Source organism: Mauremys reevesii, linkage group 1, assembly GCF_016161935.1.
Source record: "Mauremys reevesii isolate NIE-2019 linkage group 1, ASM1616193v1, whole genome shotgun sequence".
Classification (NCBI taxonomy): domain Eukaryota; kingdom Metazoa; phylum Chordata; order Testudines; family Geoemydidae; genus Mauremys; species Mauremys reevesii.
Window position 1 is genome coordinate 146,289,940 of NC_052623.1, and position 26,190 is coordinate 146,316,129.

General features: G+C 45.3%; 1 protein-coding gene across 10 annotated transcripts in view; it reads left to right on the forward strand.

The window, feature by feature from the left end:
• The first annotated feature begins 538 nt into the window (after positions 1-538).
• The window catches only part of POLA1 (DNA polymerase alpha 1, catalytic subunit), a 348,901-nt gene continuing 323,249 nt past the window's right edge, over positions 539-26,190 (forward strand). For 3 of the 10 annotated variants that reach the window (XM_039494462.1, XM_039494452.1, XM_039494471.1), the window contains exons 1-7: positions 541-729; positions 8,715-8,839; positions 16,570-16,666; positions 17,494-17,574; positions 22,197-22,315; positions 22,616-22,678; positions 24,334-24,432. In XM_039494462.1, the coding sequence (XP_039350396.1) occupies positions 702-729; positions 8,715-8,839; positions 16,570-16,666; positions 17,494-17,574; positions 22,197-22,315; positions 22,616-22,678; positions 24,334-24,432 (612 nt within the window). In that variant the 5' untranslated portion in view covers positions 541-701. Of the gene's footprint in view, positions 730-8,714; positions 8,840-16,569; positions 16,667-17,493; positions 17,575-22,196; positions 22,316-22,615; positions 22,679-24,333; positions 24,433-26,190 lie in introns of all 10 variants that reach the window. The other 7 variants (XM_039494437.1, XM_039494480.1, XM_039494475.1 and 4 more) reach the window with 4 other exon arrangements.

Consider the following 26,190-nt stretch of genomic DNA (forward strand, 5'->3'; position numbering starts at 1 on the left):
GCCCGATTTGGGGGACTCAGCCTAAAGCTGGCCCTGTTCATTTTCTATCCATACACTGAGGGAGCAAGCTGTGAAATGTTAGTTTTACTACGTACACACGTTTAGCACCTAGGCGCCCTACCCATGGGCCAGCAGGGCACATGAACCGCCCTGGCCTAGGTGCAGGCTGCAGCGATAGCAATGCTGGTGCCTAGCCACCCCTAGCGTGGGCTGAAATGGCTCTTTTCTGCAGCCTCCAGCATGAGTTTACAAATTGCAAATTATTTCCCTGCAGCCAGGAGGAGGAAATAGCCCCATAGCTGTGTCCTTTCATTCCCTTCCCCGGACACAAAAGGCCTCACCCTACTCCCCTGGAACTCAGGGGCGACCGCCCCCCAGGAGCGCCTGTCCATAAATGGCAACCCCCTCTCGCCGCTGGCGGTGAGCCTGGCCATAACTTCCAGTCAGGGCGCAGCAGCCGCCCGCCCGCGCCTCTCTCCTCCACAGCCGGAGCCGCAAACACAGAGATTACTCGCAACACCCAGTGCGCCCGCGCGCAGCTCCAGCTCCTCCCCTCGACCTGCACAAGAGGGTGGAACGGGGCGGGCTGCAGAAAGACGAGACTCGCCGCGGCTTTTGATTGGCTGCCCGTCCGGCCGGGGCGCCTGGGTCTCCTGTCTCGCGCCACTTTCGGGCGCGTTGGCGCGAGCGTGCTCGGGGCCATGGCGGAGAGCGAGAGCCGGCGCGGCGGTGAGAGGCGGGCGGGGCTCGCGCAGCCCGGGGGCAGAGCTGCAGGAGCTGCCCGGGGCGCGGCGGTGGGAGGGGGGGGGGGTTGTGTTTGGGCTCCCCTGGAGCGTGTCTCCGATTTCCTGGGAGGGGCAGTTGGGAGTGGCCGCTTTGGGGAGGGTTTGGGGGGTGGGGGAGCACTTCATTGGTGTCCCCAAGATTCTCCTTGGAAGGTGACAGGGAGAGTGTGTGTTGAAATCGAGTCTGTCTTTAAAAATGAACACACCGGCGTGTTAAAAGACGCTAGTGCTGACACTGGTCCCTGTGTCATCCTGCTGGATTTGTGGTTTTGCATCACTTTTTTTTCCCCAAGAATGGTTTTTCTTCTTTTTGGCCTGGGTTTAAGCTCATACATAGAGGTAAATGGCTGTACCTGAATTGCTGTCAAGTGCATGAAGTAAACACAGGAAAGAGAGAACTAACCCTTTTTAATTTTAAAGAAACCCGTTGTTTCATGAAAGCCTAGTGTAGATTAAAATCATGCCTATCAGAAGTGTACTGTCCCTTTCCCCCCATCCCACAAGATGTCATTGTTTTTAGGACAGTTTTCTATACTTGATAGGTTCTGACTTTTCTCATATCCCTGTTTTGAGCCCTAACATCACTGTTTTGAGCCCTGAATGTCTTCACCCTCTAAATCTAGTAAAATCAAAATTGGGATACCGAGAAATTGTATTCAGTTTGTTTGCATGCACTGAGGTATTTTCACTCTAAGTAAAGTTTAATTCTGCGTATTTGACATAAACATTTTTTAAACTGCTGTTTTGGCTTAACAATAACTAGAAACCACTATTATTTATGTTATAGCACTTAAGAGCCCTAATCATAGACCAGGACCAGGTGCAGTACAAACATGGATCAAAAAGATGATCCCTGCCTCTGAAGAGTTTACAGTCTAGTATCAGATAAGGGACAATACCTGGATACAGACAGACTGGGGGTACCAAGAGACAGTGACAGTATTGGTTAGCATGATAGGCAATGGGCTCAGCATAGTAGCAACCTAACCATTAACAAGTTTTTATTTTGGTAGGTATCACAGCAAAGGAGAGTTTTAAGAAGGATAATGTGTTGGTTTTGCAAATGTTTATGGGTAGCTTCTCCTAAGTATGAGGAGCAGCATAGAAGAAAGCATGATTTTTCTGGCTCCAGTGACTCTTCTGAAGTGTATACATAGCTGTAGTGTTCAGACCCATGCAAATTAAAATTCATCACGACCAAACAGAAGGTGGGGGGGAGTGATAGCTCAGTGATTTGAGCATTGGCCTGCTAAATCCAGGGTTGAGTGTTCAATCCTTGAGGGGACCAGTTAGGGATCTGGGGCAAAAATCTGTCTGGGGATTGGTCTTGCTTTGAGCAGGGGGTTGGAAGGGACCTCAGGAGGTCATCTAGTCCAACCCTGATATTCTATGACAGCACTTGATCAAAAATTTAACAAGTGGGCAATGGAGGCTGGCACCATGGGTAGATTGGAGGCAGGAGTCAACATCTTGATAGTGAAGGTAGGGTGGGGACAAATAACTTATGTTTGATGCAGTAGAGAAAGAGGGTCCAGTGGATGGGGTGCAACAAGAGTGGTGACATGGTCAAAGCAGGCTAGGAAAATAATCTGTGCAGCAGCCTTCTGAATGGTTATAAGGTCAGTTTCACGGTCATAGGGTTTTAAAAATAGTCAGTTTCATAGTTTCAGATGTTTATAGCTGAAATTTCAGGGTGTTGTAACCATGAGGATCCCAACCCAAAAAAGTGTTGGGGTGGGGGTTGCAAGGCTATTGTAGGGGTGGGTCGTGGGTTTGCCACCCTTACTTCTGTGCTGCTGCTGTCTGGTGCTGCCTTCAGAGCTGGAGAGCAATGGCCAAGCTTTAAAGCCAGCACCACCGCCGACAGCAGCGCAGAAGTGAGGGTCGCAGGGTATTGGGGGATGGATTACCATACATTCTGGTTTTCCTGGCAGCCTCCCATCCGGGTTGGGGGGCTGATAGCTGCCCTCACTTCTGCAATGCCTTCAGAACTCTGCTCCTAGTCAGCAGCTGTGGGGGATGCATTTTCACCGCATGCAGATCCTGCAGCATTACCCCTCCCCCCCCCCACCAAAGAAATCCAAGACATGCTCAAGGGGAGCCCAAATACAACATCCCCATATAGACCCTGCCCCTCCCCAATTTTTGACATCTGTGCTGCTCTCCTCATTCTGCAGCTTCACAGAGGCAGAGTGGCATTTTGATGCTGCTGCTGCTCTGGCCATTCCCCCTCTGGTCCCGCTCATGGGCAGACAAATTATTCCAAAGCTGTAAAAACTTTTATCAATATTATAACAAATACTTCAGAGGCAACTGTCCAGCTATGTTCAGTGGACCAAAAAAGTGGTGGTGGGGGGAGGTCCCATAGTAAAGATCCTACTCAGCATCTGACATTTTGGCTTATAGCCATTCAGGCTGGGTAGAACAGTGGGAGATCCTGTGAATTTGGTAGGGCCCTCGATATAATCAGGGCAAGATCTTGCAAAGAGCTTTGTGAAGGTGTACCACTGCGTCTGCATGAGCTCCATTACAGTTAGTGGGAGTTGACCTCTGTTGAACTTTGTGTGGGTTCTGGACCTCAGTGATAGAGCTTTGCAAACAGTAACTGACAATGTGCTACTTTATTACCTATTTTGGTTTAGAACAGGTCTTTACATTTTATTCAGTCGTGTGGGTTAAAAGAATAAATCTGTTAGTCTGACATAACATGGGGGCAGGTCTACATTAGAAGCACTACACTGATGCAGCTGCGTTGCTGTAGCGTGTCTGATGAAGATGCTCCATGCTGACAGGAGAGCACTCTCCCATCAGCATAATTACTCCACCTCTACAAGAGGTGGAAGCTGTGTCGGTGGGACACCTATCTAGTGTCCGATCACCAGCCATGGGAGATATTTGCTAATAGCAGTCACAGATGGGCTACATGCCATTGTAGGCAGTCTTGTCATACCATCCCCTCCATAAACTTATTAAGCTTGGTCTTGAAACTGGTTAGGTTTTTTTGCCTCCACTGCTCCCCTTGGAAGGCTGTTCCAGAGCTTCACTCCTCTGATGGTTAGAAACATTTGTCTAATTTCAAGTCTAAACTTGATGTCCAGTTTATATCCATTTGTTCTTGTGTCCACATTGGTGCTTAACTTAAATAACTCCTCTCCCTCCCAGCTACTTATCCCTCTGATTAGAGAGCAATCATATCTTCTCTCAGCCTTCTTTTGGCTGGCTAAACAAGCCAAACTCTTGGAGTCTCCTCTCCATAAGGTAGGTTTTCCTTATGGAGGAAAGTCATAAGGTAGGTTTTCCATTCCTCTGATCGTCCTTGTAGCCTATCTCTGCACCTGTTCCAGTTTGAATTAATCTTTCTTAAACATGGAAGACTAGAATTGCACACAGTATTCCAGATGAGGTCTTACCAGTGTCTTGTATAATGGTATTAATACTTCCCTGTCTCTACTGAAAATACCTTGCCTGATGCATTCTAGGACTGTTTGTCAGTGAGAGACTAAATAAAAGCATAAAGAAGAAAGTTAGATTTCTAAAATAACCTTCCTTTCCAAATCATGGATAGTGACAGTTGATGCACCCCTAAAGGAGGTTGGGTGGCAGCTTAACAATTATCACCCTTCCCTTCCTGAGTCTGTTATAGGTGCATTGTTACCACAATCTACCTATTCTGCAGCTCAGCAGCTCCAACAATCCTTGATGTCTGGGCTACTCTCCTCACTCAGCTGCTTCATGGCACTGGATCAGCATTTTGGCACCACTGCTTTGTTCATGCCTTTTCTGCACCCACTTGCGGCCAGATTCTCTGCCTCCGCAGTAGCATGTGGATGGCAGTTCTGTTGCACCCTCCTATCGTCTACCTTCAGTGTGGTTTTTTTGAAAGGGGGGGGGCAGTGGTCTCCACACTAGCCCTTTCCTCCTCTCTGGGTTGGTTTTTAGTCAGATGACTGAACCCACCCGGAACCTCACTGCTGACTCCTCTACACCTTTTTGATATGATTGAGCAGCCTAAAAAGCACTGAACAAAATCTAAACAGTGCTTCGTCTATGAGACAGCCTTCCTGGCCTTGTCAGATGGTGAGTTGTGCTCAGCCTTCGGTCTCTAACTCTGTTTAGTCCCCGGGCCATGAGCTGGGGAGGCAGGTGGGATCCCCTGCCCACCAGAGCAGCTGCAACTCCACTGGGAGAAAAATAGACCAGGAGCTCGTGAGCAGAGCAGGGAGAGACTCCAAAGGGAAGGCGTACCCCATGTTGTTCATTGTTCAAAAGCATACAGGAGGAATCTGAGCCATTCTAGACCTCAAATGATTCAACAAGTGGATGAAGCAAATAGTTTCAGATGGAGACCCTGACCTCTATGGTATCATGCCTGTCCAAGGAGGATTTTTCTGACTTCAGTGAATCTGGCAGATGGATACTGTAGTGGTCCCTCGCCCTCCAGTGGGGAGGGAGGCCACTCTGCCTCACTGTATTGGGTGGTATCCCTCGGGCTTGGGTCGCGCTGGCGGGGCTGAGTCGTAAGCCGCCTGTAGCTCCAATAGCAATAACAGCTTGGGGCACTTGTCCCCACCCTCGATTGGGGCAGAACACTGAGTAGTTTTTAGTGCATAGCCCCTCCGCTGGGCCTGACAGTACTTTAGATTATTAAGTTTTGCTCCACCCAAAGGGCCAGAGCCGGCGCAGACTGTAGCCTCAGGCTCCTGGCTGAGGCAGCCAGTGAACACACACAGTCTGGGGCTCTAGCTCTTTGGCTACAACCTGCTCAGCCCCGCCCAATGTTCCCGCTAATTTTTCCATCCATGTGCGGAATGAATTCTGTTATATGCAGCGCCAATATCAAGGTAATGTGTGGATGTGCGCCACCAGTACAAACAAAAAACATATATATAATTTTTTTAAGTTATCATAGGTATGGCCAATGGTACATGTAAAAGGGACTGTAAAGATTTCCTGGAATCTGACGTTTTAGGGCGAGATCCTCAGCTGGTGTCCAGCAGCAATGAAGTCACTGGAACTACTTCGATTTACACAGCTGAGGATTTGGCTCTTCAATTGGATCATATTAGAACGACTTCCTTATCACTGTTGCAAATGCATAGACTGAAGTCTTATGCACATAACAGGCTTTCCTTAAGGGTGGGAAACAATGAAATCCTATAATGTGCAACCCATATTTCAGGTTGCAGTTCCCTTTGCTCAGAATTTAATCTGGTGGCTGGCAGTGCACAGCTGAACCTAAACGGAGATTTCTCACCCAAATGAAATGAAAATTCTGTGGTACCTTGAAGGTATTTTTCTTTGGCTAAAGGTGGGGATTTCACGGTCTTGTATAAATCTTGGATGTGGATCAGACTGAATAAGGTATATATTTCTGGCAGATAAAGTACCAGTACTGTTTAGCCTCATAAATCACGTGTTAACAGGGGCATTGCAGAACAAAGAATAGAAACATTTAATTGCTGTAACACAAGATCTCCCTTTTAAAAAAAAAAGGGCTGGGGCCGAGGGAGAGAAGCGCCTGTCTGTGCTGTAGCCCCGGCCAGGGCAGGGACTGAGGGAGAGCAGTGCTTTTCCTGCATGCCCTGAGCTACCTCAAATCCCCATCACTGCCTTCCACCTCACCCCACTGCCCTCACCCACCCTCCCTACATATTCTCCACACTCACCGGGGTGCGTGGCTGGTGCGCAGCTCTTGTGCAGCTGCACAGGCGCGTACCTTAGAGGGATCACAGGCTGTAGGCTAAGCCTCCTAGCTAATTCAGATAGCAAACACTCAGGTCAGGGCTCAAGTAGGGATGAGCACCCACACAATCTAGGGGCTCAGGAAGGGGGGGGACCAACCGAGTCTAGTGTCCTAGCTTTACAGACAGTAGATGTACATAGGCCTCCATGGTGGGGAGTCTGCCACCTCAGGTGTGGCGTGGCAGGGGCTGGGGGACACAGGCCCACCCGACTTCACCATATCCCAGCCCAGGGTGCCAGCCAGTTGGAGTGGTCTGCCACTGGTGAGCGGGGATCCAGCCGCAACACGCTGATCTAGAAACAGTCAGCAACATAGCCAGACAGTTGTTGGCTGCCCCTGGACTACTTCCTACCTCCCCGGGGTGTGGTATTTCTGGAATCCACAGTTCTCTGGCTCCTCTGGGTACATGGCAGATGATAGTCGTGGCGACTCTCTTTCTGGGTCTGTCTCCTCTGGGGGCATGGTGCTGCAGAGTGCAGATTCATCCGCTGGGTGCCGCAGCAGAATAGAGTTGTCCATCTCCTTTCTTGGCTGCTGCTCCCCTGAGCTGCAGAGCCCTCCCTTTATACTTCCTGTCCCATCCTGGCGCTTCTGACGAGGTGAGCGGGGTGAGTTCGGTTCTGCCCACCAGGGAGTGTAGTGGTCCCTCGCTCTCCAGTCTGGAGGGAGGCCACCCTGCCTCACTACACATACCTCCACAATCCTGTCAGACCTTGCCATCACAGATTCCTAAGGTTTGCTTATGGCAGGAAGTAACATCAATACTGGATGCTCTCATTCAGCTTGTCCTCTGCTCCCAGGGTGTTTACAAAGATGTTGGCAGTAATGATACCTTGCAATCTGAGTCAGGCTATCCACCTGTGCCCCTTCTTGGACGACAGTTGATCAGAACACCATCCCTGGAAACAGCACACAGAGACACATCGCTGACACTGAGTATCCTATAAGCACCCAGCTTTATCAATGTCAAAAAAAAAAAACACACTTAGGAGTGGACATAGATACTATCCATCACTAGAAAGGTTCAAGAAGATTCAGGACGCCTTTGTGTTGTTTGGGAGTTGCAGGAGGCCTGCTATAGCATTGGTCCTTCAACTACTAGGCCTCCTCGTATTGTGCATAGTGATCACTCCCTGGGTGCAATCGTGCATCAGGTGCCTTCAGGGCTTCATCATAAAGGTACAGGACCACTCCTTGGAACACATGAAGGATCATATAAGGGTCTCAACAGAGGTGTTCAACTCCTTAAAATGGTGGTCAGCCCAGGGTATGGTATGCCCATATGCCGCCCAGATCCTCAGGTTCGCGGCCTGTAAGAGTAAGCACCCTGGCAGGCCAGGCTGGTTTGTTTATCTGCTGTGTCCGCAGGTTCAGCCAATTGCGGCTCCCACTGGCTCCGGTTCCCTTATCCAAGCCAATGGGGGTGGCGGGAAGCGGTGGCCAGCACATCCTTCAGCCCACGCTGCTTCCCGCAGCCCCCATTGGCCTGGAGTGGCAAACCGCGGTCAGTGGGAGCTGTGATCGGCCGAATCTGCGGATGTGGCAGGTAAACAAATCGGCCCGGCCCGCCAGGGAGCTTACCCTGGCAGACCGCGTGCCAAAGGATGCCAATCCCTGGTTTACATTGACCGTGCACAGGCATGGCTGCCTGCGGCTCCCAGTGGCCACAATTCTCCGTTCCAAGCCAATGGGAGCTGCAGGAAGCGGCAGCCTGCTGCCCAGGGCCCTTCACGGTGTCAGGCGGCGCACAGCCCTCCCCGCCCCCTTCAGAGTGGCAGGCGGCATGTGGGCCCCCCCCCCCCCAGCACTGGAGTGCTGGGCAGCACAGCCCCAGTGCCGGGGGGCCCCCCCAGCACTAGACAGCCCCAGCCACCCTAGCCCCAGCCCCAGCCCCAGCTGGCTTCCCTTCCTGGAAGAGGAGCAGCCTACTTGGGCTGGGGTCAACTAGTAGCAAGATGGGGGAAGGCCTGTGGCTGGTGTGTGGGCGGGGCCATGCAGGGCTGTTTGGGCAAGCTCAGTCTTCCCCTGCCTATTGGACACAGCACCCATGTTTTTAAGGAGTAATCAACAGTGGAACCATTGTTTCTCTAAAACTAATATTAAACAGTTACTGTGGATTAAATGTCTGAAAACAAGAACAATGCATAGTCGAATTGTACCTCTGATGTTTTTAATATTGATTTCAGCTACATCAGACTCTGGAAGTTTTGCACTGTCACGTTCTCGGCGTGAGAAAAAATCTAAAAAAGGACACCAAGAAGCTCTCGAACTCTTGAAAAAGGCCAAGGCGGGTGGAAAAGTAAAATATGAGGTAAGTAGTTCAATCTTTTCTCTTGCTTAGACTTTCTGTATAAAAAACTAAGTTGAGTTTGGGAATATTGATCTTTGTCCTAACCTGTAGAAAACTGATCACTCGCTTCTGGAAATTACGGGGAACATTAGGAAAACAGGTTTGTGAGCTACAGCTCACTTCTTCGGATGCATAGAATGGAACACACAGACGGGATATTTATACATACAGAGAACATGAAAAGGTGGAAGTATACATACCAGCAGGCAGAGTCTAATCAATTGAGATGAGCTATCGTTAGCAGGAGGAAAAAAACTTTTTGAAGTGATAATTAAGATGGCCCATAGAAGGTGTGAGGAGAACTTAACATAGGGAAATAGTCAATTGGTGTAATGACCCAACCATTCCCAGTCTTTGTTTAGGCCACAGTTAATAGTATCTAGTTTGCATATTAATTCAAGTTCAGCAGTTTCTCTTGGAGTCTGTTTTTGAAGTTTTTGTTGCAAAATTGCCACCTTCAAGTCTGTCACTGAGTGGTTAGAGAGGTTGAAGTGTTCTCCCACTGGTTTTGAATGTTATGATTCCTGATGTCAGATTTGTGTCCATTTATTCTTGAGACAGTCCGGTTTGGCCAATGTACATGGCAGAGGGACATTGCTGGCACATGATGGCATATATCACGTTGGTAGATGTGCAGGTGTATGAGCCCCTGATGGCGTGTCTGATGTGATTAGGTCCTATGATGGTGTCACTTGAATGGATATAGGTTGTAAATCTTTGATGATGCGCTGGAGAGGTTTTAGGATAGAGATCATGTAGATGTTTATCTCTGTCTGAGGGATTGGAGCAAATTTGTGTATTAGAGAGCTTGGGTAGACAATGGATCGTGTGGTGTGTCCGGGATGGAAGCTGAAATGGACCGCTTGTGTGGATTGGTCTAGGCTGAGGTTGATGGTGGGATGGAAATGTTAAAATCTCGTGGGAATTCTCGAGGGCTTCTTTTCCATGAGTCCAGATGATGAAGATGTCATCAATGTAGCGCAAGTAGAGTAGGGGCGTTAGGGAACGAGAGTTAAGGAAGCGTTGTTCTAAGTCAGCCAAATCTGACATCAGGAATCATAACATTCAAAAACCAGTGGGAGAACACTTCAACCTCTCTAACCACTCAGTGACAGACTTGAAGGTGGCAATTTTGCAACAAAAACTCAAAAAAAGAAGAAAAAGAGAAAACTGCTGAACTTGAAATAATATGCAAAGATACTACTAAACTGTGGCCTAAACAAAAGACTGGGGAATGGTTGGGTCATTACACAATTGACTCTATTTCCCTATGTTAAGTTCTCCTCACACCTTCTATGCTCATCTCAATTGATTAGACTCTGCCTGTTGGTATGCATACTTCCACCTTTTCATGTTCTCTGTATGTATAAATATCCCTTAAATAAATTTGTTAGTCTTTAAGGTGCCACAAGTACTCCTGTTTTTATTAGGAAAACAGTATTCAGTCAAGACAAACTGGCCTGAAAGGTGTTTTGTTAGTAAAATTGTTTCATGAGACTAGTTATTTCTGTATTTGCTCCTTCTCTGTCTCTTGCCATTGGAAATTTAAAGAAATTGATGCGCAACATTTAATTTTCTGTTATTAAAATGGCTTATTGATTAAGCATAAAGTTTGATCTACTTTGACAATTATTCTGTAGTGAAAGACTTGCCTTCAGGACTTCAGCAAGTATCAATTTAAATAGTGGACTACGAAACAACTTAACTTATGACTTTCAAAGTATTATGCAATCCAATGTGGTAATGTTAAGGCACTGCATCTTGGAAGGAAAGGAAAAGTCAATTTATACTGAAGTATTAAACTACTACAAAGTGCGGCAAAATGACATAGTAACTAACCAGATATGCAACATCAAATAGCCTTTTTTCACCCACTTGGATGTGGACAGAGGTATGGAATAATCAGACCACTTGAAGCATGTTCAGCTTAACATTGCCTTGTGTTTCTCAGGCCAGGTCAACGCTACACACTCACTTCAATATAACAGTCGCTCAAGGGTGTGAAAAATATACACCTCCGAGTGACATAGTTATATCGATCTTAGTGCCCTCTGCATGGGGAGGGGGTTATGTTGTTGGCTGGAGAGCTTCTCCCACCGACGTAGCTACTGCCTCTTGCAGAGGTGGAGTTATTAAGCCAATGGGAGACCAGACGAGCTACAGCCATGTAGCTGCGCTGATGCAAGTTGGTAGTGTAGACCCTTTTTCACTCAACTTTTTGTTAAATTAAAGTGTTTGCAAAGCTTACATTGCAGTTGATATATGTTGTGAAGCATCCTGGTGGTATCTGTGGTTGTGAGGCACCTCCCTATCAATTCCCTTAGCTGAGAAAGCCTTGTATGTTCCTGCTGTTGGTCAGTTCCCCAGCTCCACGAGCCTTAGGCAACACGAGCACTGCCCTCCAGGCCTTTGCCAGTCCAGCTGTTTCTTAACAGGTTAAGGGTGTAGACTCTCCAACCCCTGAGTCTCCCACTGCAATACCTAGCCCCTGATCTGTGGGACACTCAGAATTCCCAGATCTTATATTCCCAAAGAAACAGTATGCATAGCATTTAGATATGTGCATGGTAAAAACAGGAAGAAGGGATATATAAAGTAGTCATAAATGCATTCTAGAATCTAGACTTGCTTCACTGGACACCCCCTTGACTAATAAAGCTTAGCTCACAGAGTCTTTCCAGCGCTTGTTAGCCAACCCTGGCTGATGATGTAAAAAAACCAAAGCAGAAGTAAGTTGACAATGTGTTTTGCTTTCTAGGTGAAGGATGCAGAGTGAGTCCCAGTCCCTACTGTTATAGTCCAGAAATCTGTTGTCTTCACATATAAACAGGACTCCCTCCTGCTGATTTATTTTTTCTTGTAAATTTCCTCTCTGTAAAATCTTCAAATCTCTTCAGTAGCATTCGGCTCAGACTGTAAATTGGCATCCATTGTGATCCCTACAGTGTTCAGTTACATATAGCCAGGAGCATAAACATCTCTTGTCTGAAAGAAACTTTTTAATTCCCCTCTGGTGACCCCACCCAATTCATAGCTCCTAACAATAATTTTCACTATATATACACACCTACCTCCTTACATATTTTCCGTACATACATTTCACAATGATGATGAACAGTGTGGCACAGGCTTTCAGTGGAGATCTTACATGACACCCTTTGGCAAACTAGTATGAAGATACCAGACCTTGGGGATCCCAGTAACCTGTTCCCTCTGCCAGTTGGCACCAAGAGGTCCCTTGATGAGGTACTGTGATGCTTCCCTGGAGTGCCCAAGATTGTGAGGCACCTCACTACCACCTGCCCTTAACATGAGGAAGCCTTGTCTGTGCCTGCCAAGGGTCAGGTCCCAGACTACACCCGCCTCAGGAAACATATGCACTCTCCTCGTAGGCCACGCAGGCTCTGCTGTCCCTTTGGAGACAAGCAGTAGGTGCACTCCGGCCCTGAGGTTCCTGAACACCTCCTTGGAGTATCCAGGTCCAGTTCCACGGCATGCTCACAGAATTGACGGATCCTCTATTCCCAAAGAAACAGTACACCTCAGAATCCTCTCTCCACTCAATTTACGGCACTTATGCTTGTTTTCACTATAACCATATCACAGTTTTTATTTAACAGAGAATAGAGATTAGAAAAGAAGCAAGCAGAATTAATAGAAACAAAGGATTACATGTAAAATAAAATCATAATACTCTTTCTCTAGAGCCTAAACTTAACAAGACATTCTCCTGTCTCCTAAAGGTTAACTCATCCAAAGTCTCTCTCCCAGCATTAAACAACCAGACTGGCTGTGATCGTCTGGTCATAAGACAAACCAGCTCCTCTTTGTGTAGGATACCTGGATATACTTCTGCACTCCCACATATAATTCCAAAGATCCATTGTCTTCACTTGTCAACAGGGTACCCCCTGCTGCTTGCTGTTTCTTATAGAAAATCTCCCTTGGAGACTTCAGTCTCTTGACTTGATTAGCATTTTGCTTATACTGTAAATAGGCATTCACTGTGAAGGGTACAATACTCACTTTATGTATAGACATATAGTCTTCTCCCCAAACAGCCAGGTATGGCCCCATCCGACCCCCCCGCTTCTCACTCCCTGATGGCCCCCCGGGGACCCCTAGCCATCCAGCCTCCACGTCCCCTGACCGCCCCTGGAACCCCTGCCCCGGCTGCCCCATCCAACCCCCCCTCCTTCCTGACTGCCCCCCTGGGCCCCTGCCCCCATTCAACACCCCTGTTCCCCACCCTCTGACCGCCCTGACCCCTATCCACCCCTCCGCACCAAAGACCCTTCCCCGAACTCCCTTGCCCTCTATCCAACCCCTCCGCCCCCCAGCTCCCTGCCCCCTTACCGTGCTGCCTGGAGCACTGGTGGCTGGCAGTGCTACAGCCGCACCTCCCAGAGCACCAGGACAGGCAGCCATGCCGCCTGGCTGGAGCCAGCCACGCCACCATGCAGCACAGAGCATCGGGTCAGGCTGCAGCTCTGAAGCTGCGCTGCCCGGCAAGAGCTCACAGCCCCGCCGCCCACAGCATTGCGCTGGCGGCGCAGTGAGCTGAGGCTTCAGGGGAGAGGGGACAGCAGGGGAAGGGCTGGGGGCTAGCATCCCGGGCCGGGAGCTCAAGGGCCAGGCAAGAGGGTCCCGCGGGCCATAGTTTGCCCAACTCTGTTCTAGAGACCAGACTCGGGGTCTCTATAACTCTTTGTGCCATCTGTCAGCTGACATGAACAGGTCCCACACTCTCATACCTCATCTTTGTGTTTTGAGAAAAGAAACCCAATCATTATAGCTCTTCTTTACCAGGAATCCATTTCTTTAAGAAAAGCAGATACCCTGCTTATACGAGACTAACAGTAAAAAAATCAGTTGACAAATGCATTTACTGCCATGGGGAACTGGAGTTTCAGCATCATACGATAGCTTTTTAATTTTAACAACGTTTTCCCCATTGGATCAGTCAATACTTGTGACTAGAGCCGTGCTAATCCGCAGGTATCTGCTTTATATTTGGATACAAATTTTGTAGCTGTGCAGGGCTGACAGTAAGAGCCAGGCGGGCAGCTCTGAGGAACTGTGGCACAGATCCCCCACCTGCCCTGGGTTGAGGACCTGGGGGGCAGGGACACTGGGCGGGGAGCTGCTTGGGCCCCACGCTCAGGGCAGGTGAGGGGTCCGCTGTGGCTCCTCACAGCTGCTCGCCCAGCTCTCATCGTGGCTGGGCTGCGGCTCCAAGCCCTGCGTCCCCGTCCCCGTCCCCCCTCGCCTCCCCATCCAGGCCAGAGCTGGGTCACGGAGAGCCGCGCTGGCAGCTGTGGGGAGCCTGGGTCCCTCCACCTTCCCCGGGAGGGGAGGGACTCTGGGTGGGGGCTAGTCGGGCCACCCTCCCAGGGAACGTGGAGGGGCTGCCGTGGCTCCCCACAGCTGCCCATGTGGCTGTCCCTGACCCGGCTCTGGCTGGGGAGGTGGGCGGCTTGGAGCAGCAGCCTGGTCACGTTAAGAGCCAGGCAGGCAGCTGTGAAGAGCTGCGGAGGACCCTCCACCTGCCTGCGGTGTGGATTCCCTGCCCCCAGGCTCCCTGCCTGGCCACGGGCAGGTGGAGGGTCTGTGACTCTGTGTGGGCTCCCCACAGCTGCCCCCGTGGCTCTCCCTAACCAGGCTCTGGTGGGGGGGATGCCTCGGAGCCTGAGCCCAGCCCCCAGCATAGAGCCTTGCAAATCTGCGGATATCTGCAGACAATTTTTGCGGATAGTGGATCAGATGCAGATACACATTTGTGTATTTGCGCAAGGCTCTATTTGTGACGGGATCCCTGGGGTACAACCTGGAACTGGGGTATCGCCCCTTAACTTCCCAACCTGGGCTATCTCTTATGATGCTTTGCTAGTATCAATCAGCACCACCTCTCCAGGCGCTGTGATCACTCAGTACAATTGCATGTGGCGCCCCACACCCAGCTAGGCTGCACAAATGCTCCCAGAGCCACTCACGAATCACTCAGAGAAAGGCATCAGCCAATCTCCCAAGCCCCCAGCCTTGCATCCCAGAACTGTACTGTCTTGCCCTGGTCAAAAGCCTGACCAGTGTAAGTTCATTACCCAGTCAGCCACTCCCTCGACGTGGCGAGGACACACACTAGCCTTTGTAAACTGAGATGAGATTTCCCAAGCACTTCAACCAAAAGACACTGTTTGAGCTAAAATATAAAATAGATTTTTTAACTACAGAAAGATAGATTATAAGTGGCAGGTACAAGAGGGCAGAGATAGTTACCAAAGAAAATAAGAGGGAGAGAATTCTCTTACCGGCATAATTTAAACCACCCCCAACGGGCAGTAGTCACTCTCCCACTGAGATAGCATCTCCCGCCAACATAGTGTTGTCTACACCGGCGCTTTTGTCCATGAAACTTATGTCGGTCAGGTGTGGGTTTTTTCACACCCCTGACTGACAAAAGTTTTGCTGACAAAAGTGCCAATGTAGAGAGACCCTAAATCTTGAACCTTATTAGACTAGGCAGTATTTAGACCAATCAGTTTTTCTCACCCCACTGAATGTTGCAGGTAGGTTAGTTCTCAATGCACAGGCTTCCTCTTTAAGCCTAGGATGAATCTCCTCAGTTCAAGTCTTTGTTTTCCCAGTGTTCTTGTTGCTTCCAGTGTAGGTGGGGGAGGCGAAAGGTAAAAGCATGATGCCTCTGTCCCCTAGTTTATATCCTAAGTCCATGTGCCTGGAAAACACTAGCCCAGACATATCCTGGTGGGCTTTGCTGAGTCACAGAAATGAGCAATCTCTCATTGTAAGAGAGCTGTGCAAGCATCACACAGCATTGTAAATTCCTTGTTTACAACTCCCCTGCTGATTAATGGTCATTTAACACCCACCTGGGAGTGGATCACCCCCTTAGTTGTCAGGCAGAACTGGCAGTGGATGACCCCGAAACTTGCAACATATTTCAGTAACAACCGCGCAGCAAAATCTCGTAACTTCATACACACTAACAATATACATATTTTGACAGAACAATCTGTTTCAGCAGATCATGACCTTTCATATATGATATCTTACATCAGGGGTTGGCAACCTTTCGGAATTGGTGTGCCAAGTCTTCATTTATTCACTCTAATTTAAGGTTTCGCTTGCTGGTAATGCATTTTAACGTTTTTAGAAGGTCTCTTTCTATAAGTCTATAATAGATAACTAAACTAGTGTTGTATATAAACTAAATATGGTTTTTAAAATGTTTAAGAAGCTTCATTTAAAATTAAATTAAAATGCAGAGCCCCCTGGGCAGTGTGAGTGCCACTGACAATCAGCTCGTGTGCCGTCTTTGGCACATGTGCCATAGGTTGCCTACCCCTGTCTTACATGGTATTCCTTGCATGAAATCATAATTATATGATGGGGTGAATATGGGGGCTCCAGGGTGCTGTTTTGAAGTACATAGTGTCGCAATACTAAAAAACAAAAACAAAACACCTCAAACTGAAGGAAGACTTGCACTTGCTATTTCTGAACAGTTCACCCTGGTGTGATTAGAGAAGAAAAATCCAATCTAGTCTGAGTCCTTGATAAAGCTGCATTATTAAAAATATGATAGCTTGAGAATAATTCTAATGTGAATTAATATGAATATCTAAATATGATAGCTTGACAATTTGCTAATTCTAAATATGCCTTGCTTTCAGGTTGAGGAGTTCACAAGTGTTTATGAAGAAGTTGATGAAGAACAATACTCCAAGATGGTCAGGGAACGCCAGGATGATGACTGGATTGTAGATGATGGTGTGTAAGATTCATTTAGGGGGCTCCCTTTATATACTGAGTAGAAGCATAAAATATGTGTGGGTTTTCTTGCATATATTTCCAAGCCACAAGTTGAATGGCTTACAAGTTCTAATATCTTTTGTATGCATTTTAAAAAACAAATAATAAAAATTACCCTGAAATTATCTTAACTCCATCAGGTTTCATGAAGACCTTGCCTCAAAATGTAAATGCCTCAGTGCCCTCTATAGATTATCAGTTATAATACAGACAAAAAAAATGAGCTTCTACACCGAGACTTTTCACCTAGATTTTTAAAGCAGTTTAGGTGTTGCGGCACTCAACATCACAATGCCTAACTGATTTAGGAGTCCTTAGGAGACTAAGTGCCTAAATCTCTTTTAAAAGCAAAAATCAGAGTCCTAAATCAGTTAGGCATTGTGTTGCTGAGTGCCGCAACACATAAATAGCTTTAAAATCTGGCTCTTTATGCCTAAGCATTGTTGAATTTATAATATCGCATTCAAGATCAGTGATTCAAATATTTTACATTGACTGCAGATACAGTGACTTTGTTCCATTTAAAAATGGTTCCCTAATGCAAACTACAGATATATTTTTAGCTGAGCATGTACTAAAGTAGTTACTTTGAGCCAAACCCCATTATAACTTGGTTTGTTTTTTAGTTTATTTTCGTACTCAAAATATATAGATTTATAAAGTAATGAAAAATCAAGAGCTTGTTAAACAGAGGAAGCCCCTTAGCGAGGGAGATTGTTTAAATTTCATCTTTCTAAATTTGCAAAGGGTCACTTAAAGTTTATTATAACCTTCTTCTTGTACAGATGGGATAGGTTACGTAGAAGATGGAAGGGAGATCTTTGATGAAGATCTAGAAGATGATGTCCTTGGTTCCAAGAAGAAAGGTAAATGAATTGAACTCTTGAAAGTTTCTCTGGTTGCTTTTTAAAAAAAGTGTATAAAATTGAGTACTTCTGCTGACTTCATCCAGTGGAAATGGGTCAGTAAGCCCAAATATTAGCCCAATGAGCATAGCTTCCGGGGAAGGACAACTTGTACAGGTGTCATTGATACCGGAAATGACTGAGGTTGCATAAATGTGTCTGGAACCAGTGTTTGGCCTGCAGAGCCTCTGATTATTCTTGGTGATGGTGTGTGAGATGTTGATTATCAGAGCTTAGGGTGAGCAACAGCCATGGAAATCACACTCACATAACTACTAGCCCCCTCCCCTGGACACCAGGGTCTTTACCACCCCTTCTCCCTTTAAGGCTCTCGTAGGCTCCTGTTTGCTTCTTTCAACTTGCATCTGGGAAATCTCTTTTTGTTCCCCTTCAAATATCTTTGTTTTCTAGGATAATTTAGGATTACCTGTGGCCACAGCCAATCCTATGTCTCAGGCCCTGTCACCTCAGGTCAGGCATAGCTGTTATACCAATATAATAAAAACCAGCAGGATTTTATTAAGAGGGATAAGGCAAAGATGCCACATTTATTGTAAATACCATAATAAAACAAAAGATAACAGTAAACAACGTTGTTTTACTACTTATTTTTATTACTACTTTTTATATATACACACATTTATTTACACAATTATTTATTTAGGTTTTGTATAGATGTTATAGTTACCAGCCTAGATGTTGCTCATGCCAAGTTACTGGCCAGGTATCTTGGTCATGAGGATGGAGCTGAGTCTGTGTCAGATGCATCCGATGCTCCTGGAGGCTGGCAGCAGAACCATAGACTTAAAGTTTTTATTTTTTAGAGTCCAGTTTTATAGGGATTTTCCCCTATGTTAGTTTATAGGAGTTGCTTTATTTTGCTGTTGCTAAATTAATCAGCAGATGGCTGGTTCCATGTTATTAGATGTTTTTTTTTTTTTTTTCTTTGAGATATGGTGGGTGGATTCCAGTTTGCCCTCCGGGGGTTATCTGGTTGATTTCACTTGACACCTTCTTTAGCCAACACTGAATTTTTCAGGCTGGTAACTCCCTAACCATTTATTTATTATTTAAACTAGGCACTTATTTACATACATTTTTTAACTTAATTACATTTATTTTACTGGTTTTTTTTACCTTTTGGGGTGTTACCAATTTATGTGAGACTCCCTGTCTTTTAACAATTAAAAATAAAGTGAGATGAAAACTTACAGAGGGTGGGGGGTCTCTATCTATATACTATAACAGCTACTGTTTTGGCCTACTTAGAGTTAATTAATGTTTAACAAGTTTTATACAAAGTATTTCTTTGAGCAGGCTTCACACAGACACAGCTGGTGGCTTGCAGGTTAGAGGCTAAATGTTGGGAATCACATTTACTTCTAATATAAACCTTCAGTTATAAAGTACCATTTAACAATAAATTATTTTTTATATAAACCATGTTCAATATAAACCTTCTTTAATATCCCTACATAGCATCTGTTGCCTTGTCTATAGTATGGAATTGAACCATAATATTTGAACATGAGGGATATTATAGAATCATAGAAATGTAGGGATGAAAGGGACTGTGGGAGGTCTCCTAGGCCAGCCCCCTGCACTGAGGCAGGACCAGGTATGCCTAGACCATCTAAACAATTCTGTTTTTAAAAACCTGCAACGAGGGGAATTTCACAACTTCCTTTGGAAGCCTGTTCCAGTACTTAACTATGCTTTATATTTAGGAAGTTTTTGTTCATATCTAACCTAAATCTCTCTTGCTACAGATTAAGCCCATTAGTTCTTGTCCTGCCTTCAGTAGACATGGAGAACAATTGATCACAGTCCTCTTTATAACAGTCTTTAACATATTTGAAGACTGTTATTGGGTCCCCCCGAGTCCTCTTTTCTCAAGACTAACCCTACCCAGTTATTTTAGCCTTTATCTTGTTGTCCTAAACCTAGATTGTGTGCTTTCTGAAGAGTTTTCATTTGTGTAATACAAATGAACATGATGCTAATAGTATGAATACACAATTGTGGTGGTGGTGGTGGTATTTACTATCTTTGCCAGTAAAGCTGTTCATTTCAGTAGTCAGCTGTGATCTATGTTGGTTCACCATTGGCAGTTTAGCTAATAAAGGTTAACGTTGATACTACAGATTTGTATGTGTAAAAGAACATTACAGTGCTTTGGTTTTAGCTGTATCCTTAATAGTTGACTAAGTTTCTATTAAGTGTGTACACTAAGTTATACTACATTATGTCCTGCTGTGTCTTAAATACTGGGCCAATGAGGACTTGAGAAACTCAACAGATTCTTCACTTCCTTCTGCCCTGCTAATCTTGGGAGCACCAGCTTCTTTAGGTCCTTAATGGCTCCTGGTTGAGATGGATGTGCCATTCCTACTGCTCCCTGTCTGTTGTAGGAGTTTTCATAGAGCTCATCATAATACTATGTAATCGTTGCATACAGACTGTACTTATATTGTGATGTCCATAGTGTACTTCACCGTGGATTCACTTCTCTTGATCCCTAGAAAGCTCTGCTAGGGAATATATGTGAGTTCTTCAAGTACAAAATACCATCCTGTTATGTTGGGGAAAACTCTATACATTTTTTTGATCAAGAATGCTTTGTCCCTGGCTTTCTTAGTTGCATTGACCCAGAACAGGGATCGGCAAACTTTGGCACACAGCCCACCAGGGTAAGTACCCTGGTGGGCCGGGTCGGTTTGTTTACCTGCTGCGTCTGCAGGTTCGGCTGACCGCAGCTCCCAATGTCCACGGTTTGCCACTCCAGGCCAATGGGGGCAGCGGGAAGCGGCATGGTCCGAGTGATGTGCTGGTTACTGCTTCACAGCACCCCCATTGGCCCGGAGTGGCCAAGAAGGTGCCACAGAACTCTTTGCTGCTTTTAAAGAGGTTGGGGCTTTAGAAATTTCCATATGTAACTTGCATGCTTAAGCCTGTGATTATGTATTCATGAATATACAGTAAATCTAATTTATACTGCTAGTTCCATCATGGACAATCTAAAGAGATTTACAAATGATATACAGGGATCCTTTTCTCCAATAGAGAGGTGAAATGTTGCAATTGTGTAATGTCATTTTGCTGCTCTAGCATCTTTAGATGGAATGTGTAGGATGTAATTACCCAAAGTTTAATATCTGCACTCTTGTGAAAAATGCCATAGGATCTCCACTGGCAACAAATGATCAGAATCTCTTACAACTCATAAAAGATTGCACTTTCAATAGCATAGTGCCTCTAACATTATGCAGGGCTCAATATTGACTACCAGGAAAGAGTGCCTCTTACTGAAGTGTAAACATAGTTGCTTATAACAACTGTGTTTACCATAGAGGCTTTCTGTCCTAGCACTGGGCTACTCTTGAACTTGTGAGATCAGACAAGATTTCAGAATAGGCAGCAGGTTTAAAACAAACAAAAGGAAGTATTTTTCCACACAATGCACAGTCAACCTGTGGAACTCTTTGCCAGAGGATGTGAAGGCCAAGACCATAACAGGGTTCAAAAAAGAACTAGATACGTTCATGGAGTATAGGTCCATCAACCACCATTAGCCAGGATGGGCAGGGATGGTGTCCCTAGCTTCTGTTTGCCAGAAGCTGGGAATGGGGGACAGGGGATGGATCACTTGATTACCTGATCTGTTCATTCCCTCTGGGGCATCTGGCATTGGCCACTGTTGGAAGACAGGATACTAGGCTAGATAGACCTTTGGTCTGACCCAGTATGGCCATTCTTATGTTCTTTAGTGGTTTCTTTATATTTAAAAACTTGACTGAATCTCTCTTGTTCTTGTGACAGCTACCAGTTAATAACCTTGAGGACAGAAGTCATCTGTTTATCTGCAGGATATGTACAGGGGCAAGGGAAGCTTCTGCACAGCTCCCTGGGGGCAGGTATACACAAACATGTAGTTTGTTGCAAGCTGGGGTATGAATCTATCCCACACTAGCTGTCCATGTGCACCCTGATGATGTGCACTAATGAACTAGACACTCTAGGTAACTTGACTAAGGTCACATAGGAAGTCATTGGCAACACAAAGAATCCGACCTTGTCTCCATAGTCCTAGGCTTGCTAACTAATCACTGGACCATCTTTCCTCTATGCAAATACTCTGCCGTACCAGACTCTGGAACAGTGGTTCTCAACCTGTTTACTGTTATGGGCCACCTATGTGGCACAGTGAGTTATCTGGGTCGCATCCAATACTACATGTATGGCCCTGAGGATGTCACATGGGCTGCATTTCTGTGCTGATTGGCCCGCAGGTTGAGAACCACTGCTCTGGAGTGACCACATTTTAGTATGAGAGAGGTGGTTCAGTCATTGGCCTCTGTGATACTTCCAAGAAGGCTACAAACTCTGGTGATAGCCTTGTGTAATGTAATTCTGAACAGCTATGAGATTGTAATGCCTTGCATGAACTGCCAACTTACTCTTGATGTGAGCGAGGAGCCTAAAGGTTAATGATGATCCCTTTACCAGTTCCATCAGCTGTCCAGCCCCCACTGATAACTGGATCCTTTAATTATATGAGAAATCACTACTCTCTCTTGCTCCAGTAGGAAAAGGTGACAAAACATCCACAAATGACAAAAAGAATGTGAAGAAGTCTGTGGTGTCAAAGCCAAACACTATCAAGTCTATGTTTATGGCTAGTGCTGGGAAGAAAAACACAGATGTAAGTTGTATTTTTATATTTCAATGTAAATGTCCTACGTTCAATTAGACATGTAACTTTATTTTCTTTACTCAAAGTGACAAATGGTTTAGTTACTGCTGTTTGACTTTTTAAAATCAATTGACACACAAGCCAGACTTCTAAAAGCTCCCATTGGGAGTTTCTGGGTGCTGGTCACTCTTGAAAATCTGGCCCATGGGATGTGGAACCTCCTTATTCTGTACTGACCGAGCCTTTCGGTTCAGTTAAGTGCATGTAATTAAGTCTATATAGCTAATACAGCTGTCTGATATTTTACAGAAAACTGTAGACTTGTCCAAGGATGACTTACTTGGGGATATTCTGCAAGATCTGAATGCTGACGTAAGTAGTTGAATTCTGAGGGGTATAATGTACTGAACCCCCTAATCAATGATGCAATTCATCCAGTTGTCACATTTGTAAGAAGCTTTTTTTTTTTTTTTTTAAATGGACCAGCTAAGATTTTATTATTTTAGTGAAGTCATTCCCAACTCTTGGCTGTGACAGTCTTTGTCCCATGAGTCATCTTTAGGTACACAAAAAGTCAGGTAAACCAATGACTTCAGTTAATCAGCATGACAGGGCTCATTACTGTATTAGCAGACTTCCTTAAAATTACAAAGACTAACACTTTCAACAGCAGGTATCACAGTGTCCTTTGGGGTTACTGAACATAACACATCATTAATACAAATGAATATTACAAATATATTTTAAAAAAGTTAGAACATTACCATGTTCCTCACTTAGCTTTAATATAAATATTCGATACTCATCCCCATGGTATCTGATACCTAACTTTAGGGATATGTCATCTTATTAACTGTTACTAACATCACAAACATCTAAATAGTTCAGGAAATGCTTTATGCTATCCTGATATTGTCTGCTGTTGCAAGGCATATGTGAAATACCAGACTTTGTGGAGGGTAAGTGAGAAAAACATTTTTATACCAAATACTTTCATCATATTTTCACTTAAGCACACGGTCTGTTGTTGTGGAATAGTTGGCTAGTTAATAAAGCTTTGGAGTTCACTTATACGCTTCTCCTCATGTTCTAAATGGCATTGTCTCTCTGCATTTACGGGCGTAAATGTACATCTTAAAATTGCTCGTCCACTAGTATGCCAGTGCTGAAAACCAACTACAAATCTTCCTAAATAACACATTCTCCTTAACTGTTGTCTACTGAAACAGTTTGTAAAGCCAACACGTTAAACTTATGACTCTCAGCCATAACTGATTTTTTAAACTTTTTTTTGTCATACTTAATATTAGCCGTAGTCTAAAAAAATCTATGGTGAGGGATGGGAAGCATTTGAAAAACTTTCCATTGCATCCACACATTTTTAACTGAATTTCTCTGGCTCCTGTGGATCTCCAAACTTCATCAAAGATTTGTGTCATCAAGACTCCTTCTTTTATTTAAATGTCAGCAGTGTGCTTGATGCTGTATAAAATACAAGGAAAGATGGTCCCTGTCCTGTGGGGATCTAAAATTTTTATTGACTTTCTTTTCACACCAGTATTTTATATAATATATCATCAGTTGGCATAATACTCCCACTGCTGCTTTGGCTGTTCTGGACCCTCTTAGCCATTGTTTTGCATTCTCCTCTAGTTTAGGAGCAAGCTGTGTAGCTGCTTTTAATGACTTTTTTTTTAAAGTTAATTTTTTCACAATGTGTTAACACTCCAACGCAAAACCTTATTAGAATCCTTGTGGCCTTGTTGCTTTAATTAAATTGGGGGAAAAAAGGTTGCTTAGTTAGTGTGGAAGGATTTCTCACTTGCTTTGGGAGCGTTTCCTCAAATTCCCTACGTGGAGACACTTCATAGTGTAACTTTTTGTTGGGACTCTGATACTTTTGTAGTAGCTGATGCAGCATGCATGCGGGGTTAGAGGGAGAAGAGAAAAATTGGGTGGCTTTTTTTCTTCTCTGTCAAATTCTACTAATGCAGGGCCATTCTCATATTTTCCCTCCTCCTTTTTAGACCGTTCAGATAACTCCACCTCCAGTTATAAAGCTAAAAAAGAAAAGACCTGTTGGAGCTTCGCTGAATCCTTTCTCTGTATCGTCACAGGCCCATACGGTAAAGTTGCAGATCCAAATTAGTTTTTTTTTTTTTTTTTTTTTTGCTTATGACTAACTTTGTTTTGAATAAGTAAGCTCCTGTTTTATTATTGGCTTCCTTAGTAAAAACAGAAGGTCTGTAATTTCCTTTTTGGTACTCCTAATACAGAGATGAAAATACACTTTTGCCTCTGACTATCTTTGTAGTTGGGTGAGTACATACTGTAGCTTCAGTTATCACTAAACCATTCATACAGTGTTTTAGAGTTACATGACACTTTACCTATAGATACTTCATATGCACTAAAAAGCTTATCTAAACAAGATTTGACAAAAGGTTGAGGGGTTTATTAAGGGAGATCGAATTTTTAAATGAATTTGGAGGAAAGGATGCTTGACAGATGGGGGGACAATGAAATTGGCATGAAGTGAGGTGGGAAAAGGAGATAAGGCAGAAAGATTGGAAAGAGCTTGTCAAAAGAGTGGAAAATGGAAAGATGTAAATAGGGGAAATATTAGTTAGGAATGTGGGTGCATATACAGGCCTTCGGTTTTGCAGAAGGTGGGGAACCAGTGGAAGTCTTCTGATAGGAGTGGAATGGTTTGAGAGGAGGCATGAAATATGACTCTAGCAGCAGCTTTTTTTGAAGAGACTCACTGCTAAGAAGAAGGGAGACTGGAGGGTAGGCTATTGCTATATTAAAAGCCTTGATATATGGGCAGTGGTTTTAGCAGTGGAGACAATGAGGTGAGGACAGAATTTTTATGTGAAAAGACTTAGTGAGAGCTGCAAGGAGGAGAGAAGAGTCAGAGTGAGGCTCAGGACCTGGAAGTGGGATGGATAATGGAATTGTTGATGGAGAGATACAGAAGCAGGAAAGCTGAGAAGTTAATGTTTGAGGAGGGGAGTTCGAAATGGCAGCTGGGCACCCAAAAGATGTCAGGCAATAAGATACAAGCCTGGGTGGAGAGGAAGCCACTGGAACTTGAAAATCATCTCGTGTACTAGAAGTAGATGAAACAGTGGGAGTAGCAGGGGCGGCTCTAGGCATTTTGCTGCCCCAAGCACGGCAGGCAGGCTGCCTTCGGCGGCTTGCCTGCGGAGGGTCCGCTGGTCCTGCGGCTTCGGCGGACCTCCCGCAGGCGTCCTCGCGGTGACCAGCAGAGCGCCCCCAGTGGCCTGCTGCCCCAAGCATGCGCTTGGCGTGCTGGTGCCGCCCATGGGGAGTAGATAAGATCACTGAGGGGGGGGGGAAAAGGGGAGCAAGAAAAGAGAAACTGAGGAACAACAGCAGGGAAGAGGGTCAAAGAGATTTGGAGATGGCTGATAGATGTTCATAGGCATAGACTTCATGGGCATGGAAAGAAATGTAGCATCCTGGGATAGTTTAGTGAGGGATACGATTGAAGGATACAAATGGTATAGACGAGATAAATCCTATTTGCCATTAAAATACAAGAACGACAGTGCAATTGAAAATCAAATTAAAAACTGAAACATACTCTTACACCATGAATAATTGACTTGTGGATTTGTCATGAGAGATTGAGTCTAAATTTAATAGGATTAAAAAATTACCCATATATCTAAATGAGGCTCTAAACCCTGATGCTTCGGGGGTGTTAGTCAACTACTAGCTGACATAGGGTAGGAAGAAACTTAGCCATCAGGCACGCTCTTCCGTAACTGTCCATGCTACTATTTTCCTCTGAAGCATATGATACTGTCCTTTGTCAGTATGCTGGATTAGCTGCGCCACTGGTCTGATGGTCCTTT